The sequence below is a fragment of the Lindgomyces ingoldianus genome, assembly GCF_010093535.1.
Source record: "Lindgomyces ingoldianus strain ATCC 200398 unplaced genomic scaffold BDR25scaffold_8, whole genome shotgun sequence".
In the NCBI taxonomy this organism is placed as follows: Eukaryota; Fungi; Ascomycota; class Dothideomycetes; order Pleosporales; family Lindgomycetaceae; genus Lindgomyces; species Lindgomyces ingoldianus.
In genome coordinates, this window is record NW_022985169.1 from 481,960 (window position 1) to 498,876 (window position 16,917).

The 16,917-nt window shown below is 51.1% G+C and overlaps 7 protein-coding genes across 7 annotated transcripts; 1 reads left to right on the forward strand and 6 right to left on the reverse strand.

Annotated features, from left to right (window-relative positions):
* Positions 1-1,897: 1,897 nt before the first annotated feature.
* BDR25DRAFT_301851 (uncharacterized protein) lies at positions 1,898-2,414 on the reverse strand. The gene has a single exon (XM_033689666.1). It carries the CDS (start codon positions 2,209-2,211, stop codon positions 1,903-1,905), a length of 309 nt encoding a protein of 102 aa, XP_033550528.1. The 5' UTR covers positions 2,212-2,414; the 3' UTR covers positions 1,898-1,902.
* An 847-nt stretch (positions 2,415-3,261) lies between these two features.
* BDR25DRAFT_281614 (uncharacterized protein) lies at positions 3,262-5,903 on the reverse strand. Its single transcript, XM_033687902.1, has 2 exons — positions 5,719-5,903; positions 3,262-5,666 (listed from the first exon to the last, which is right to left on the reverse strand). Exon 2 carries the CDS (start codon positions 5,593-5,595, stop codon positions 3,283-3,285), a length of 2,313 nt encoding a protein of 770 aa, XP_033550529.1. The 5' UTR covers positions 5,596-5,666; positions 5,719-5,903; the 3' UTR covers positions 3,262-3,282.
* Positions 5,658-6,370, forward strand: BDR25DRAFT_352177 (uncharacterized protein; the record flags this gene model as incomplete). Its single annotated transcript, XM_033694988.1, has 5 exons — positions 5,658-5,853; positions 5,883-6,088; positions 6,152-6,181; positions 6,256-6,298; positions 6,333-6,370. The coding sequence occupies 5 exons, from the start codon at positions 5,658-5,660 to the stop codon at positions 6,368-6,370; spliced, it is 513 nt and encodes a 170-aa protein (XP_033550530.1).
* A 396-nt stretch (positions 6,371-6,766) lies between these two features.
* On the reverse strand, positions 6,767-8,028 carry BDR25DRAFT_301852 (P-loop containing nucleoside triphosphate hydrolase protein). Its single transcript, XM_033689667.1, has 2 exons — positions 7,912-8,028; positions 6,767-7,854 (listed from the first exon to the last, which is right to left on the reverse strand). The coding sequence occupies exons 1-2, from the start codon at positions 7,994-7,996 to the stop codon at positions 6,911-6,913; spliced, it is 1,029 nt and encodes a 342-aa protein (XP_033550531.1). The 5' UTR covers positions 7,997-8,028; the 3' UTR covers positions 6,767-6,910.
* A 150-nt stretch (positions 8,029-8,178) lies between these two features.
* On the reverse strand, positions 8,179-11,985 carry BDR25DRAFT_301853 (ubiquitin-activating enzyme E1). Its single transcript, XM_033689668.1, has 3 exons — positions 11,678-11,985; positions 8,522-11,484; positions 8,179-8,471 (listed from the first exon to the last, which is right to left on the reverse strand). Exons 1-3 carry the CDS (start codon positions 11,681-11,683, stop codon positions 8,333-8,335), a joined length of 3,108 nt encoding a protein of 1,035 aa, XP_033550532.1. The 5' UTR covers positions 11,684-11,985; the 3' UTR covers positions 8,179-8,332.
* Positions 11,986-12,495: 510 nt separating this feature from the next.
* BDR25DRAFT_124477 (uncharacterized protein) lies at positions 12,496-13,834 on the reverse strand. Its single transcript, XM_033683752.1, has 2 exons — positions 12,685-13,834; positions 12,496-12,629 (listed from the first exon to the last, which is right to left on the reverse strand). The coding sequence occupies exons 1-2, from the start codon at positions 13,730-13,732 to the stop codon at positions 12,571-12,573; spliced, it is 1,107 nt and encodes a 368-aa protein (XP_033550533.1). The 5' UTR covers positions 13,733-13,834; the 3' UTR covers positions 12,496-12,570.
* A 673-nt stretch (positions 13,835-14,507) lies between these two features.
* Positions 14,508-16,358, reverse strand: BDR25DRAFT_386544 (choline dehydrogenase; the record flags this gene model as incomplete). Its single annotated transcript, XM_033698011.1, has 4 exons — positions 14,508-14,583; positions 14,633-15,500; positions 15,553-16,272; positions 16,325-16,358. 4 exons carry the CDS (start codon positions 16,356-16,358, stop codon positions 14,508-14,510), a joined length of 1,698 nt encoding a protein of 565 aa, XP_033550534.1.
* Positions 16,359-16,917: the final 559 nt, after the last annotated feature.

A 16,917-nucleotide genomic window follows, 5' to 3' on the forward strand; every position in this document is an offset into this window, starting at 1 on the left:
ATGTCCTAGTTTACCTTAAACGCAACCCTAGGAGCACACATCTTAGTTATTTGTTTAGACTAGTGTCTTCCAGCGAGCCTTTTCATTCCCTTGAAGTGTTTAATTTCCCACTACATATCATCTTCCCATTTCTACGGCCCTAGATCACCTTATAGATCTTTATGGTACCTAAAGGAGGAAGACATTATGCTACACTTTCAACTGCTGCTTCGCAGAATCGAGACCTGGCGAAGGCCAGGTTTATTACCCGGTGGTTCATAGATTCTGCACATTGTGGGGAGTGTAACGAAACAGGGGTGAAGATACATTTATATCTATTTGCTCAAATCCAGAAACTCTGCTACAACTTTGTGCTTCCATATTGCTGTTTCATACTGTTTGCTAGCATTAGATGATGTGCGATTTCCAACAACCCCGAACAATTGGCGAAAGTGAACCCCTGTTACATTCTATATTAACTACGTTTATTAGGGAAGTGCCGCATTGACGCGTGGCACAACACCACCACAAGCCACATGATTTTAGAAACCCAAATCTGCGCTTTTTTTTTACTACGGCTTGAGATAGCATATGTGTGCCTGCCCATCCTTGCCCTGCATGTTTTCATATTTCTTAGCAGTTCAGTCGCCAGTTCAAAATGGTATTTAACTTGTATTCCTTGAGCCGACTGCTTCTCTTCGTTGGAGGCACGCTTGCATCCGTCACTAGAGGGTGTTTCCCCCTCTGCCGTAATTCCAACCCCAGAAATACTAACTTCTGCCTAGGAATAGCAACCACGCTCCCTACAACCACAACTTCTAGCATCCTACCTGGCGTAACACTTCCTCCGAACCAGCTTTTACCACCTCTAAATTGTCCCAAACCAACACAATCATACTGTTACTGGGACCAGACATCTCCAAAGATCAATACTACACCTGCTTGCGCTCCTGGCTTTTTTTTTTTTTTACAAAAGTTCCTCATTTCTAGTTGCCTGGTCCTGGACAAGCACCTTCATACTCTCCGTCTACACCAGTATCGGATAAAATACATTCTTCGACGCATCATTCAAGTTCTCCACCCTCTGCGATGGCCATCCGCGAGCGCCATTTGGCGTAGCCCCTTTATCCATCCCATTTACATCAACGATTACATACCCAACACTCTACACCATCGCCATATCCGATCCGAATTCTGACTATCTCCCTTGGACAACACCCCCACCATGCAAAATCCTCGACAGCAGCGAAGCATATTTGACGCTCCAGTGCTCCTACAGCGCAATGTCTTTTTGGTTTGGGTACGAGGATTCCCAGATCCCGTTGGGGCTGTGGCACCAACCACCATGTAAAGCAGACGACCCGGAGTAGAAAACTTGCGCCCTTCCTGGGTCTCGCGACTGCACGGTTTGCCCGGAGAGTTTGAAGATGTTGTATTGGCCACAGAGCACAATTACTAGGGGGGATTTGTATAAACAGGGACAGGAGGGAGGAGGGAATCCTGTGACTCTGACAGCGACGGCGACATTTCCAGGACGGGAGAATATGGCGGTTTGGAGGGATGTTGTGGAGTGGGTGACTCTAAGGCCGAACCCGGTGATAGGTGAGACTGGGGGCGGGAATGAGGTGAGTGTTTTTATAGATGGGTCTTGACTTTGTTTTCAGTGTCCTTTAACGGCAGGGTAACACAGGACAGAAATTTGCATTCTATCAACATTCTACATAGTTTAGCAAAGACGGAACAGGTAAACTCCATCCTAATTATACTCAATGTTAGGTACTAACATGCCGTACATTGTCTATACAAGAAGATTTACTAAAGAAACCTCGATTCCATCTTAGCCATTCGATATTCTTCCCGTTAGGAGTGCACCTTCCCGCCTCTAGCAAATATCTAAATATCTCCTTCACCCACACAACAAACCTACAACCCACTCTCCTCCCTCTCCTCCTCACTCTTTAACCTCCTGGCCCCAAACCTTGCTGCCATACTCGCCATGGCTCTAACCCTAGCCCGATTCCTCTCCTCCTCACCTCCCCTCATTACATCCTCCCTCACCTTCTTCCACGCCGCAAACCTCCCCTTCTCCTTACCCTCCGCATCAATAAGGCTACACCCCAACTCGCCCCATAGTTCAAGCTGTTTCACAAAGCCTGAGTTCGGGGTGACAATTTCGCGATCTTTTCGCGCAAGGGCGAGGGCAGAGGGGTAGGAAAGGGAGAGGGAGTGCATTAGGTAAGCGACGACAAGGGCGCCAGACCGGGATATGCCTTGGTGGCAGTGGATTAGAAGGGTTGGCTGCTTAATGCTAAGCTCCTCTTGTTCCGGGTCTTTGAGAGACACATCTGGGGATTTTGTTGAGGTAGAGATAGATGGGTCAGCTGAGGGAGAAGTGGGTATAGGTGCTGGTCCAGATAGCGCGTTGTCGATCCAGGCACACAGCTCTCCAAGCCTGGATACTAGGTCTGCGAGAGGATCATCTTCGATCTCGACAATCCGGTGGGTCATCCCTCCTTTAGTGGAATATTTCGGTGCGTCTCGTGCAGATGTTAGACTGAGGACATGCGTGATGCTTTGCTCCTGTAAGTATTTTTCGTTGCGTGCGGCGATAATGCTATATATATAGGTTAGTATGATCTACATGACAAACCCGCGTTAAAATGGGTATATAGTATGCGATTGGGTGAAGGGAGAAAGAGAGGAGAGAGAAGTAATCATACTCCGAGATACACAGTCCCCGTACCGCAGAGATGCAGCTAATTGTGTGGCTCTTTAGATCCTGCATTATTTCTATCTGAGAAAAGACTCTCGAAACTTTGTGAATTGGGTTGATATATGGGTAGACCTATAGGATTGACTTTGGTAAAGGTACGAGGAACTTAATTAGGAATATGATATGGGGGTTTTGGATTTGGGTTTAGGGTTGCTGAGCAAAGAGAGAACGTAGACGTTTTATGCGGGGGCCTGATACTGTACCTACCTTTGTTGGATCTCGACATACAACAAATACGAGTGTGGCGGTGCAACAGCCCCAGCCACAAGTGGTTACAGCACGGGGATCGAGGCGAGTTTCAAGCTACATGGAAACACATACTCAATACAGACAAACAGCTGCATAGCTGGCATGCAAAAGAGAAATACACAAGGAGGAGGAGACGTTGAAGAGATCCAAATCCAGAAAAAATAAGCAAGACAAAACGGGTATCCTGACATTCATCGCCACATTACCACATCCACACCTAAACCCCACCCACCAGAAAGGGATTCTCCCCCTTCCTTGAACTCCAGCAGTCCTCTCCCCTCCTACCACTTTTCCCCATGATCCGCATAAGCCCCCGCGTCCAGCGCCGGAACACTAAACCCATACCCATCTGTATGACCCTCCTTATCACTCGGACTAATCTCCACCCTCAGTGTCACATCTAGACCAAACGGTCCACAAAGCTTTGTTTCCGTAAGTCCGTTTGCAGCGGGATGGCCCGTACCAGCGCCTTGTTCGCCGATATGAATTGGCTTCCTGGCATTATATTTGGGGTCTGGCGGCGAAGAAGTTTGAGTTTGATCCTGTTCGATGACATCCGGGTTTGTATCGCCATTCGTCGTAGTCGCCGCTGGGGCTGGTGCCGGCGTGGCAGATGCAGAAGCAGACGGCGCAGGCGCGGAAGTAGTTGCCGTAGGACTAGGATTAGATTCACAAATAATAGCGTAATTTCTCGATGGCATAGTGGCATGATTTGCATCACTGGTCTTCTTCTCAATTTTTCCCTTCCCATTCGCAATTTCCGCCCCACTTGCCTCAGACCCATTAGCAGAAGCCCCATTCACTTTCCCACCATGCCCAGGATCGCGGTCGAAAATCTCCAAAAGCGTCTCATCAGTGTCATGATCCAGATGATGAATCTTATTCCTCTTGGCTAACAAGTTAGCCACAGCTTGCGGTGGCGGTTTATTCGTAATCGCCGAACTAATCACATTTGGCATGTAGCGGAAGTCGCGTTCAGCGGGGATGCCAAGTTTGGGCTTAGAGTAGAAGCGGCCGATTGCCGCGAGATGCACGTCGCCGCCGAGGATGGTAACGCGGACTGAGTGCTTCTTGGCGAGGTTTTGCAGCATGTGGATTAGGTCGCGGCGCTCGTGCTTGTGTTGGTGCGCGGTGTAGTGGTCGTCAAGATCGTCGAGGAGATCGACATTACCGTCGAATTTGTTGAAGATGCTGCCGCCAAAGCCGAAGCGCTTGTTGAGGAATTTGATAGGGGCAATGAGCGGAGAGGAGAAGATGTTTTCGAGCCACTGTAGACGCGGATATGCGATTGGGACGCCGAGAAGGAGGATCAGGTGCTTTAATTCTTTGTTTGCCTCGAATTCCTGCGCCAAACGATCGAAGATCAGCTTATAGGTTTCGGGATAGTTGATCTGATGGCGCGTGCGTTCGGTACGCGCATCGATGCCGCAGAAAGCAATGCGGGCACCTAGCCGGCAGTAGATGTTCCGGCTGCGCTCTTCAACGTACGGCCCAGGCTTCGAACCGATGATGAAGGATGGGTCGTCTAGATCATTGGTCATAACAAAGGTATCCTTGAGCTGAACTGGGTCGACCGGAGTACCCTCTGAACCAACCTCAGTAGTCTTAGGCGCATCAGTGGTGAATGTGCTTTTCGGTGGAGCCATATGGTGCTGGAAGAGGAGGTAGTACTTGTGTGCAACACCTCCAATGCCTCGAAAGACGGAGCATTTCATGAAATGATCGGTATACGAGCCAAACCCATCAATAATGTCGTGATCGTCCCAGATATTGAGTTGCGGAATCTGGCCGTTTGCATTGGAAAAGGGCTTCTGCCCATACCACCTCACGTAGTTCTTGAAGTAGTACTCATCACACTCAGCGCGCATCTTTTCACCAAACGGAAACTCCCGGCGTTTATGTGGATTCCCAATATCCGTCCAGGGTCGCAACGGGCCGTCCACGCGCACCCCGTCGTTGTAGATTTGGTCACCCCCACCAATCATGACATGGAAGGGCCTCTGGCCGTGCATACGCAAGACATCGTTCCACAGCGCGGGGCCATTCCAGGCGTTGATGTCGGTGCCTACACTGAAGCCATTGCAGGAGTGGAAGAGAATGCGCATTGACTGCGCAATTGAAGGCACAGCAAAGACCTGTGGTTTCACTGTGTTCTTCTCGTCCACATATGCCAGTCCCTTAACCTTGTATTCCCACTTCGATTCGAACTGCTGGAAAGGCAGTTCAATGAGGAAGCGCCAGAACGCCTTATCCGGGTCTTCGTACAGCTTGTCGGCGCCGAAAGTCCTACTCGCGGGGCCAGTGAAGATGGTGTTCTCTTCGGCGGGGTTGACGGCGCCAGCGGGCGACAATGTCAGTTCCGGCGAGCTTTGGCCTGGGGTGGCCACCACGAGGACGCTGCCATGCCAGACGGGCTCCCCGGTCTTCTCATTGCTCATGCGCCTGTAGTTGAGGAGGGGGCCAACAATGACCTCGGACTCGTTTGCCGTGCTGAGGATCTGCGGACCGACACCCACTCCGCGCGTACCACTGGCATCCTTCTGGGGGGAAATTTCGTCGACGCCGATGTCGTTCGAGGCCGCTGGCTGGCTCATTGTGGATAGCAGGATGATGCACGGTAATCAAGGGTGGGTGTATTCGCAACAAGAGACGAAATATGCAATGTCTAAACAGCACGAATCAGCGACGCACCCAGAAGACTGCGGCAATTGACTCGCCTAGTCTTAATCTATTCCCAGCTCACAAGACTACGACTCCAGCTCTGCGCCGTTGCGTTTCGTCTGCAGGAGAGCAATCAAGGACGGATGACTTGCAATTGTTGCAATTGAAGGACAGGAACGAAGCAAGAAGAAGTGTGCGCGCCTCACATAAAAGCCCTGAGAATACAGTACTTTTTGGGGGGCTGAGAGCCGAATGAAAGTGGTGCGATGTTATTATGGTGCCCTTTTGCTTGTTGGAGCTGTGGCAGGGAAGCGGCGCATGCCAAGGGGGCCCCCAGCCTGTCGCTTGCCGAGCAATGACATCGAGACCCGCCGCTTGGTCGCCGCCTTGATTTTTGACTGCGACGACAGGAATATCGCAATCTTGGTAGATTAAAACTGAGAATAAGGGGTTGCCTCCGTGAACGCTTTGGTCGCTTCCATTTGACAGGGCCTCTGCTATCCTCTCCTCTCAGACCCTGTGGGAACAAGCATCCAAAAAGCATCTGGCTATAGATGTAATTAGTGCTGCTCATCTCGTTCGCATGGCCCAAGCTCCAGCCCTCCAAGTTTCAGGTCCCTGGATCCAGTGTGGCTGGTGTTGCGCGTTTCAATGACGACTGTCGTGGCAGTGCATCTCCTTCCAGCGAAACATCAGGTAGCACGATAATGAACAACAGGTCCTAGTAGCATGCATGTCAGAAATCGTAAAAAGAAAGTTAATGGTCCCATCACTCAATGTCTTCCTTCCCGGTGTCCTTCTCGGTGTGTGTGTGTGTGTGACTACCCACATGGTCCAAGCCACGCCCTAAGCAAGCCTGAGCAAACTTTAATCTTCATGCTGGCATCGCCGGCTCCTATTGCTCCATCTAGATCTCTGGCCTAGGGATACCATGATCCTCAGTCCCTCAAACCTAGCATGAATATACCCATTGGCTCTTGTCTCCGAGGTATGGAAGCTACATAGAAAGAGTGTGGTGGGTGTGAGGACACTGCGACAAGGAATCAATATGAGCGCAACAGTTAAGTTATCATACTGAGTCTGGAGATACTATGCGACAAGTGTAGCCATATCTGGACTCTTCAATACAGTAAGCATTTCACTACAAATGCCGTATCCAAGGACAACCATACCTGTAAAGCCATATTGCAAAACTCCACCCAATGCACCTGCTCCCATATCCAAATGCATGCAGATCTCCATCAGATTTCACCCGTCAACTTCCATCAGCACATCCCCCACCTCCACCCCCATCTCTTCCGCCACCCTCTTCACAACCCCTCTTATCGCCCTACACGCTGGACTCTCAGGATATGCATCCAGGAAGCTTTCCCCATGATCACACGCCATCCCAATCCTCGGATCCAGCGGTACAGCACCAAGGAACGGAATCTTCTCATCCTCCGCCAGCCTTCTCGCCCCCCCTGTACTCGCCCTAAAAATCTGGCTCTCGGTCTTACAACCTGGACACACGAAACCCGACATATTCTCCACTATGCCCAGCACCCTAATCCCCGCCTTCCTACAAAAATCAATCTCCTTTCTCACATCCAGCAAACTGACTTCCTGAGGCGTTGACACCACCACTGCGCCATCCACCCCGCTATTCTTCAAAAAGCTATTTACACTGAGATGCTCATCGCTTGTCCCAGGCGGGGTATCTACGACTAAAAAGTCGAGCTCGCCCCACGTCACATCCATCAAGAACTTCTTGATAAGTCCGTTTTTCTTCGGCCCCCGCCAAATCACTGCATCATCGCGTCCCGGTAACATAAACTGCACGGACATGACCCCCAGATTCTCGCTCACCCAGACAGGCTCCCAACCTTCCGCGGTTACATGTATCGTCTCGTCCTCCACGCCCATCATCTTAGGGATACTTGGACCACAGATGTCCGTGTCCATAAGCCCAACCGTGTGCGCAGGATTCGAGGCAAAGCCATGTGCCAGCATTGTCGAGAAAGTCGATTTTCCGACGCCGCCTTTTCCGGAGAGGACCAGAAGTTTGTGTTTTACAGACGAGAGCCGTGAGGTAATGACGGGGATGTCGGGGTCTGGGCCTTTGGGGGCCGAGGCGCAGATTTTTTGGTTAGGGCACCCGGCGCAGGAGTCTGCGGTGCCGGCTTGCTGAGATTCGGGACCCGGGCAGTGTTCTGGGAGGAGCGTGGGTTAGTGAGAGCATGTGGACAGTAGTGGCGGGGTGGGAGGACCTGGCTCTGGGGCGACGAGCTTTGGGGCTGCTTTCAGAGGTGCGTCGAAGTCGACTTGCGTCGGCTCTTCGAACGACGGCGCCATAGTGAGCGTGAAAGTGAGGAGTGAAGGGTGAGTACAAGGTGTTGCAGAAAAAGAATGGCAGCTTGATAATCAGATGGTGCCATAGGGCTGAAGCTGCCTTGGCATTGCCCCACGTTTCCGAGGTCGGAACCGGAAGCACTTCCGCGGATACAAGTGAATCATCACTAATCACCATCCGATTGTTCAAAGTTCAACTCGAATGCATTTGAGTGGAATATCTATTCATGCCCAAGGCTGTGTTCGTCTATACATCCACCAACATCATGAGTGCCAAGCGCCATGCGCTACACGCCTCCCGTCACCCAAAACCCTTGATGTAACCAAACTAGATGTCTCCTACTTCCGCAGCTTGACCATCACGTATGGAATCTCGACGTCCTCATCCGTTTGATCTTCCGCTGTGACTTCGTAGATGACGTTCTTCTGATGATCTGGGATTGGCTTCTTGCTAATATGCTCAACAAGCTTGCTCATCCTACGAATCGTTAGCACGGATGTAAGGGAACAAGACTTAAAAAGACTCACGTGAGACCCATCCTATCCTTCAGCTTCGAAGGTGGGTAGAAAGAGGCATAGAGAAGGCTAACACCTGAGCTGACCATGGAGATGTTAAGGCCCTTTTTCTCAAAGTCGTCGATGAATTCCTGGAGCGTAATATCATCGACCTCGAATCTATCCCACAGCTTGTCTATTGACACTTCCTTGCCGCCGTGGCCAATATATTTGCCCTTGGGGCTAGCGATCGGCTCACTGAAACCGAAGAAGGGCAACGCCAAGTTCACGAAGCCGTTCTTGTAGTGCTCAATATTCGTCTTGCCGTCAAGGATCTTGTACAGCTCAAGGTTGACGAGACCAGTCACCAATGCTGTGGTCGTGGCAATGGCTGGAATGATCTTACCAGCGATGAACTTAGTCTTGTGTCGATCAGCCGTCTCGATCTTGTAGTTCTCCGCACGAAGATTGCTAGCTGCTGTGATGAAGTCGATATGGTGGTTGGTATCATCGTCCTTCTCAAACTCCACAGGTTCTAGCTTATAGCCAGCGACAGACTTAGGTGCAGGGAGAGAGTCGGCCATCTTGTTTAAATATTCGTTGTCATCCATGGGACCGGAGGGCTGGGCATTGGGATCTGGGTCGCTGTCGCTTGCTTGAATCCTAACACTTGGATCTGGCTTGAAGTCAGGAACAATCATGTCATTGAGCACCTCCAGGTAATGCTCCTTTGAGACACCCTTTGGATTGATGCCGTAATTAAACGCATGGAGATGTGCAGCAGCTTCTACGTAGGTGAAGTGTGTAGGATTTGCGGGGTCGAACTTAAGTGCGTCTGGAGCGCGTTTGGGTCCTGACCAGAAAGGCTGGCCTGAGCCAGTTGTTGAGTCCTTGGGGAAATTGTACAACAGTTGCTGGATGGCATGGTTGTAATTCTTCTCGAACTGGTGGCGACCCCAGATTATGCAGTCATCGAAGGTCAATGGTTTCTCCGTTACCAGGAAATCACGGAGAGTCTCTAGAGTTTGCTTTTCATTGCCCGACTGCTTTAAGGTGGATCCAAGGTAGTTGGGCGTGTTGAGGTAGAGATTGACAACCTCTGGGCCCTTGACAAAGAATGAGTCAAACATTTCCCTAGCCCAAGCGATCGTATGCTCAATCTTGTTCGGGAAGCTTCTTAGTGTACACATGGGGAATGATTTCTCTGGTGGATCCTGAGAAGATGAGTATGATTCTGTGATATGTGGAAGAACCACCTGGGTGTTGCCTTTCGTTCCAAGTGTACCACTGTCCACAAGTGGCTTCCGGAAGAAAACGCATCGACGGTCGACGTATGTTCGCGCCTCTACATTATCCAACGCATTCGTAACTGCGTCCAGTCCCTCCCAGAAGATTTCGTTGAAGATGTGCTCAGTCTCCGGTCCGACCTTATCTTGCATAGTCAGGATGTGGCCTTTTAGGTCCGGGTTCATTGCCTCAACAGCTTTGGCTGCACAGTCACTCTTGAGCTTGCCGACGTCTGTAGGCCTGAACAGGAACTGTCGATTTAGGTTGCTCTTCTCGATTTGGTCATTGTCCGTCACCCAAATCTTACCTTCTGGCCCTGCGCCCAAGCCCATCAGAGCCCAATTCTTTAGCATCTCGCAACCGATAGCCCCAGCGCCAACCAAGAATTCTTTGACATTGCCAAGCTTCTCTTGGAAGTCTTTTCCGAATACTGCGATTTGGCCATCGTATCGTGTGCCTTGAGGCTTGCACTGCTCCTCTGAGCGCTGGCAGGAGGCCGGTAGCGATTCGAGGGAATCGAAGTAAAGAAACTGGACAATGGGATGAAACTTTCCGGACACGGCTTTGAGAACCTCCTGGGCAGCCATTCCGCCAAAGAACGCATCCATGGGGCTAATATCACCCTTGGCCTGGTAGCTCAGCTCTTTGATAACCTTCTCATCCAGCTCAACCTTGTCATCTCCTTGGCCAGCAAGACTCTCGGCAATCTTGAAGACCTCGGACGCATCGGCCTCGTTGTGCGGGCGTGGGAGTTCTCCACTATGATTTTCCGCAAAGGCATGGAGCGCCTGTATGCCAACGTGAAGCTGCTGTGGTCGATCAAATTTCGCAAAATCCGAGATCAGAAGCTCAGGTTTCTTCAGCTGCTTGCTCAGAGGCTCAAAGTCCAAAATCTTCGGCATCTTAACCTGGGTATATTGGCCACCGCGCCTGTACTCTCCAAGGCCGGAAACATCGCCGATGGAGAATGTATACGGGCCTTTGACCTCGATCTTACGTGGTGCGCAGCCATTCAAGCCCTCCATGCCCTCAACTTCGGAAAATGTAACAAAGTCGCCATCTTCTAGGCCGTGTCGAGTCTCATCCAAGGCAGAAACCAAGCCATCCGAGTCGATATCAGCTACGATACCGCTGTTGACGTTCTCTCCCGTTGGGTCGCCGACGGTGAAATTCTTGCCGAAGTCTGTGAATATAGTACCAAACAACCCAAAGGTATCAGTTATGACGACATAGATGCCGTTCTCGTGGCAGTAGTCAGCAATCTTGACTTGATCGTTCAAAGTTGTATCCGTGAGCACTACGACCTGGAACTGCTTCAACTGAGCCATATCTGATGTCAAACTGGCTCCAGTATATTCCTGAACAGGCGTGTACGGATTGAGCTCGGAGACACGGGGAACGGTAACACTGGCTCGCGGCTTCCCGACGTCTTCGGGGTGGAGGAAGAACTGTGCGGAGAGATCTGCGAGGGTTGCAGGCTTCGGGTCATACAGGGTGAGAGACTTGACACCAGCAAGCGCGATGTTCTTCGCGATCTCGACACCAAGACCTCGCAGCCCGGCAACGAGGACATTGGAGGAGCCCATACGCTTCATGGCCTCGTGGCCAAGAACGTACAGCTGCCTACTGTAGAGGGATTCGTCGATCTCGCCGTTAGCATCTTTTAGTTGCTCAGCGACAGTGGCAGGGCTGTCGACCTGCATTTTATCCTGGTAGATGGTAAGAATCTGGTAAGATTATGATACTTCAAGCTAAGTTGGAGCGAGTGTGGTGATGGACTTGTTCAGCCAAGGCAGCTCACGGAGAGGGGACCCAGACGTGTTTACAAATACACAGCGTCCACGCTATGGAGGGCGGCACCTGCCTAGATGACGAGGAGGAAAGAACAGCACTGAGACCTACCGACATTGCTTTCTTATGCGGACTCCCAAGGTCCTCACCGGAAAACCTTCTCTTCCCCAGCTTGCCGACTTCCGGGGAGCCTAGGAGCAGTGAGTTGGGGCGACACAGCGGTGGACCGAGTCGAGGTGGACCGAGTCGAGGTGGGCTGCGGTCCCGCAGCGTTGACAGCGTTAGAGACTCGAAGCGAGCAGCGCTGTAAAGAGAGGCTAGGGGTTGGAAGGAATGCTTGTAAAATGCACAAGAGGCTATGGAAAGAGCGAGGGGGTGCCGTGGTTATACGTTGGCGGTGGTAGTGGGGCTGATTGAGCAGGCATTGGAAGGTGCTGGATACAGGGAGCTCCGGCGAAACGCGCTAGTACATCCCACTTCTCTTGGCGTATGCGAACCACCAGCTCTGCCTTGCAGGCACCAGCACACTTTACTCTAACGCTTCTATTTTTTCTTCTCAGCCTTCACAGGCCCTCAAGCTGCCTCTACGTTCACATTCATAAAGTCATGGGGCCTGTCTTGCTGGACACAATCCACCAAATGCTTATTCAGCAGGAGCGAGCTGGGGAATGGCATCATCATCGTGGCAGGCTAGGAATCAATGAGCATCAGAAATATTTTGCACAGCCGCGTGATTCGGAATTCCATCAGTCGTATTCTCAGGCTTCGTCGCCCAGGCATCTATGTACCCTACCCATCATTCGTTATTTTCCTTGCCCTGGTGCATCCCATCCCAGCACATCATTACTCTCGTAGGCAAACAGTCCCTGTCCGAAGATGACATACGCCGAGCGCCCAAGAGGCTGTGGAGACTAACCACATATCCTCGAAATGCTTGGTATAAACAAATGTAATGAAGGTGCCACCTACGTGGCAAGAACTATACAGAGAGAAGACCGGGAATATCAGCGCCGCGACGAGTGTCGTGTATGGCGTGTGTGGCGATCTGAAGAGCTTGCGCTACCTAAGAGGCGGTTAGTGTTTGTTTGTAAGCATATATAGTTCTTAGTGGGCCTTACTTGAGCTTGTGTAGTCGGTGTAATATGAGGACCCCGAAATCGTCGTGCTCTTGTCGTCGTGGTGTCGGTCGTGCCGTCGCTTCAAGCCTAATGCTATCGCGAGGCCTCCTAGGAGTGCCCCGATACCCAGAGCACCTCCAAGGCCTCCAGTCTTCTTCGGTGGTCGAGATGGCCGCGAGGGACCTTGGCCATGCCAACGACGTCCACTGCCTGCTCCACTGCTGTGGTGGTGTTCCTCGATGTACGTCTCTTCGTGGGTATGCTTTCGCTTCTTGCCCAGCCCAAAGATGGCCATGACCGTGTCGAAGAGGGCCCGGGCGCAGCAGAAAAGGCAGAGGAGAAGCAAGAGAAGGATTCCGAGAAGTACCCCGATAACGATACCGGCAATGGCTCCGCCGCTGAGGCCTCCGCCGCCGCCATTTGCAGGAACAAGTGTCCCATTGACGCCTGTCGGGATGGGGGTCTCGAACGGGACCGTGGCAGTGGGAGTGCCGGTGGCTGTTATGATGATCAGCCCGGAACTTGTTCGACGTAACGGTGCGGACGGGGTCAGTGTACCAATGATTCCTCCAGAAGAGCCTCCTCCGTACAGCGCGCATTGCCCGGAGGTGAGGCAATAGTATCCGCTATCACAGCATTTCACTCCGCAGGGCGATTGCGCGCCGGTGCAGGTCGGCGTCGGGGCCGCCTGGACCGTCGCAGCCACGTAGGTGCTCCACACAGAGGTCCTCGTCACGTAGCCGGTCTCGACCCAGGTTGAGGTATAGGTTACCCAGCCGCCTGGAGCTGCCGCAGTTGCGGCTGCGGCTGCGGCGCCGCACTGGGCTAGGTTGTTCGCATCGGTGAAGCACACCTCTCCACCCGTACAGCAAAGCTGCCCGTAGTATCCACACCGAATCCCGCTGCCACAGTCCCGCCTCTCAAGCTGAGTTGCGTTGTTGAGCTCGCGCGGTTCATCGACGTGGGTCGGGTAGGGTTTCGCAAGCGCAGACGGGAGAAGTGCAATTGCAACCAAGCTCAGTACGGAGGGTGCTGTAAAAACCCACATGATGGGCGTCGCAAGCCAGACAGGCGTCGGTCGCTGCGAGCGACAACTCTTAACTTGTTGGCGGTGAAGGTCGGGAGAGTTGGTGAAGTTGCGGGGTAGATTTGCGGTGGTTCGCTTGGAGCTTCGCCTTGGCCTTGTCGTCACCTGAAGCGATTGTAGATTGTTGAAATCGCAAAAAGTCAGCAACTAAACGACTAGAATAATATGGAGTGGTATTTAGGAGGTAAGAAGGTTGCAGCGAGTGTTGGCTCTGTGGTGGGAGGAAATAGAGCACTTAGACTGGGTTGGGGCTGGGAAGAGGTTGGTACTACCAACCACCTGTTTTCGCACTATTGCCGGGTCTCCCCTACTAACAACAGGCTCCGTTACGGATCCAGACGGATTTCTTGGTTGGACAGTAAGAAATAATATCGCGCTATTCTTCAGATAATGCAATTGATCTCCCGCAGAGTGAGGAAATTGGTGTGTTGCGACGAGGCCCTATTCTGAGCTCTTTTCCCGTATACAAATAATTAGCGAGGCGTTCTGTCCTGGCAACCATCTCGCGCACCGCCACACTTCACCACCATCGCATGTTTCATCGCAATTTCATCACTTTTCATTGGATGCGCTTCGTATTACCGCAAACTGGATGCGCTGTTACCAACTCAGCGTTAAGACTCCTTAGTTTTATTGTGTTCTCAGTCATGTTCATTCCCGTGTATTGCTACTGCTTCCTTCCTTATATTCCTGAGTACATCCACGTCTGTAGTCTTCCCACTCCCTATCCTCAAACTCAAAGCTTGTACTCTGCAATCAGTTTCTCTGCTGCCATCTGACCGACAAGGTAAGCTGTGGCCTGAGTATGATTGCTGTATCTGTTAGCATCATTCTCCGCCAGTCTTATATAGAGGGGCCTACTTAGTTGTCAATGGGCAAATACTCAGATCTGCCACACGAAGTCCATCAATACCGAACACCTTGAAATCCGAATCCACGCACGCGAAAGGATCTCCTTTCTTGCCCATCTTCGCAGTTCCGTTGGCGTGCCAGACCGTGCCGGTTGCGTCTTTCATGAACGCAAGAATGTCATCATCAGACAGGCTCTCTGGACCGTAGATTCTACCCTTGATACGTTTCTTCAACTCCGGGTTGTCGAACACTTTTGTCCAGGTTTCTCGAATAGCCTCCTTGAGAACACGTCTATCGTATGGATGTTTGAGGTATCCCATATTAATTTCTAGCTTATCCTCAGGGTCTGCAGAGCGAAGCGTGACGGATCCTTCCGATTGTGCGTTCATCAAAAAAGCAACCGCAGTTAGATAGGTACTCCCCGCCGGCAGTACCGTTCCTGGCGGGAACAAAAGACAATGACTAATGAATTCATATGTCGGCACAGTATCTCTCGCAAGGAATTCCTGCACCCCTTTGTCTAGCGCTTTGTATTCGGGAAATTCTTCCAGGCCAGGGATCTTGAGGAAGCCGCCCCATAGAGTGCTGTGATGGAGTGCAAAGGTTCCAGTTCTGTCCTTTTTCCACAACACATCCGCTTCTAGTATCATGCTCTCACTGGTCTCGAATGCGTATCTATCGTTCTCAGTAGCATCCACTTCACAGGCGAGAAATGTCATGATGTGGTCGTGGAGCCGTTTGCCTACACCAGGCAAGTCTTTGACAACCTTGATCCCAAGACTCTCCAGCTCGTTCGCCGGTCCAATTCCATTCAAAAGAAGAATCTTTGGGGTATCAATGGCACCGCCACAGATGATGACATCCTTGCCCGATGTTGCTGTACACTCTTCATTAGTATGTGTCATAAGACTCGTAATTAGCAAACCTGCCTGTCCGACCATCGGCAGTTTCAATACCAACGACTTTGGTTCCTTCCATAACAAGCTTATGAACTGCGGCATCGGTCCAAATGGTCAGGTTATCCGGCAAATTAACCAAATGGGCTGTAGCGCTTGTAGTCCTACCCTCCACGGAGTATGTAGATGGGAATACTCCAACACCGATTGGGTTTCCCGTATTGAAATCGAGGGTCATTGTCTCGCCATGATTTGCTAGCGCTTCCATCACTGGAATCACTCCCTTTTCCAAAACAGGGGGGAGACACACTTTAACCATTCCATCGTGTCCATGTTCCTTCGGATCTGGTCTTGCGAGGTCTGAGTATTGGTTCGAACCCAGATAATCAAAGTTTTCGATATCCTGGTACGCCTTCTTGACATGTTCCCATTTCCAACTGTCGTCGCCTACCAACTCTGCCCACCGGTTGTAGTCCTCCTGGGATCCCCAGAGATAGACGGCAAAATTCAAGATACTGCTTCCACCAAGTCCTTTTCCTCGCGTGTATTGGATCGTTCTACCGTTGAGTTCTTTCTCAGGAATACTGACATGCCCATGGTCAAGATCTGGGCGCGTGAAGGCAGGTGTATAGCGGTGGAATGGTGCACGGAGGGTGTCTCCTTCTGGTTGGCCGCCCGCTTCAACTATTAAGACAGAAGGTCGAGATGCAGCATTTGCAAGTTTATTAGCTAGACGACAGCCTGCAGTTCCTCCTTCACGATGTCAGTGAATATAGCGGACTAAACGTAAGCATAAACGCCTTACCACCGACGATGATAAAGTCGAAGGTATTCGCCATTGTGACAACGACAGGCTCAAGGCGTATCACACACTTTGAAACAATGTAAATCAGGAACTGCAGAAAGGAATACAAGGCGCCGCGAAAGGAAGATGAGAGAGCGTCAGGATGGTATTAATGTACACCTGCAGTTACCGACTCCGACTAATTGCCTGACCGCCTGCACAGTCACTGCGGGACGCCTCTTCGAGCTTACATCTTCTGCATATGCTTTAGCCTATTTGAGTTTCTCTAGCAATCCCATCCCCAAATGATTTTGTCTCTATAGGCCCAGAGTGCTGATTCATCAGTGGTTGAGCTGCTGCATTACACTAGGAGCCCTGGACACACTACCTATGGGCTCGGGCCGATGATGCATAAGCACGTATTCGGAAACGATGCCATGTGCGATTCCAAATCGCAACATTCTTCATGTCTTTATCTTTTTTTAATCCACATTTTGATCTGAATAGAAGACAGGTGTAAAGGAAGGATATTAAGGCCAAGATTTCTAAACCACCGCCTCCGCAGACTTTCCCCACCTAACTCTATTCGCACAAATCTCATCTGTGTTCCAACT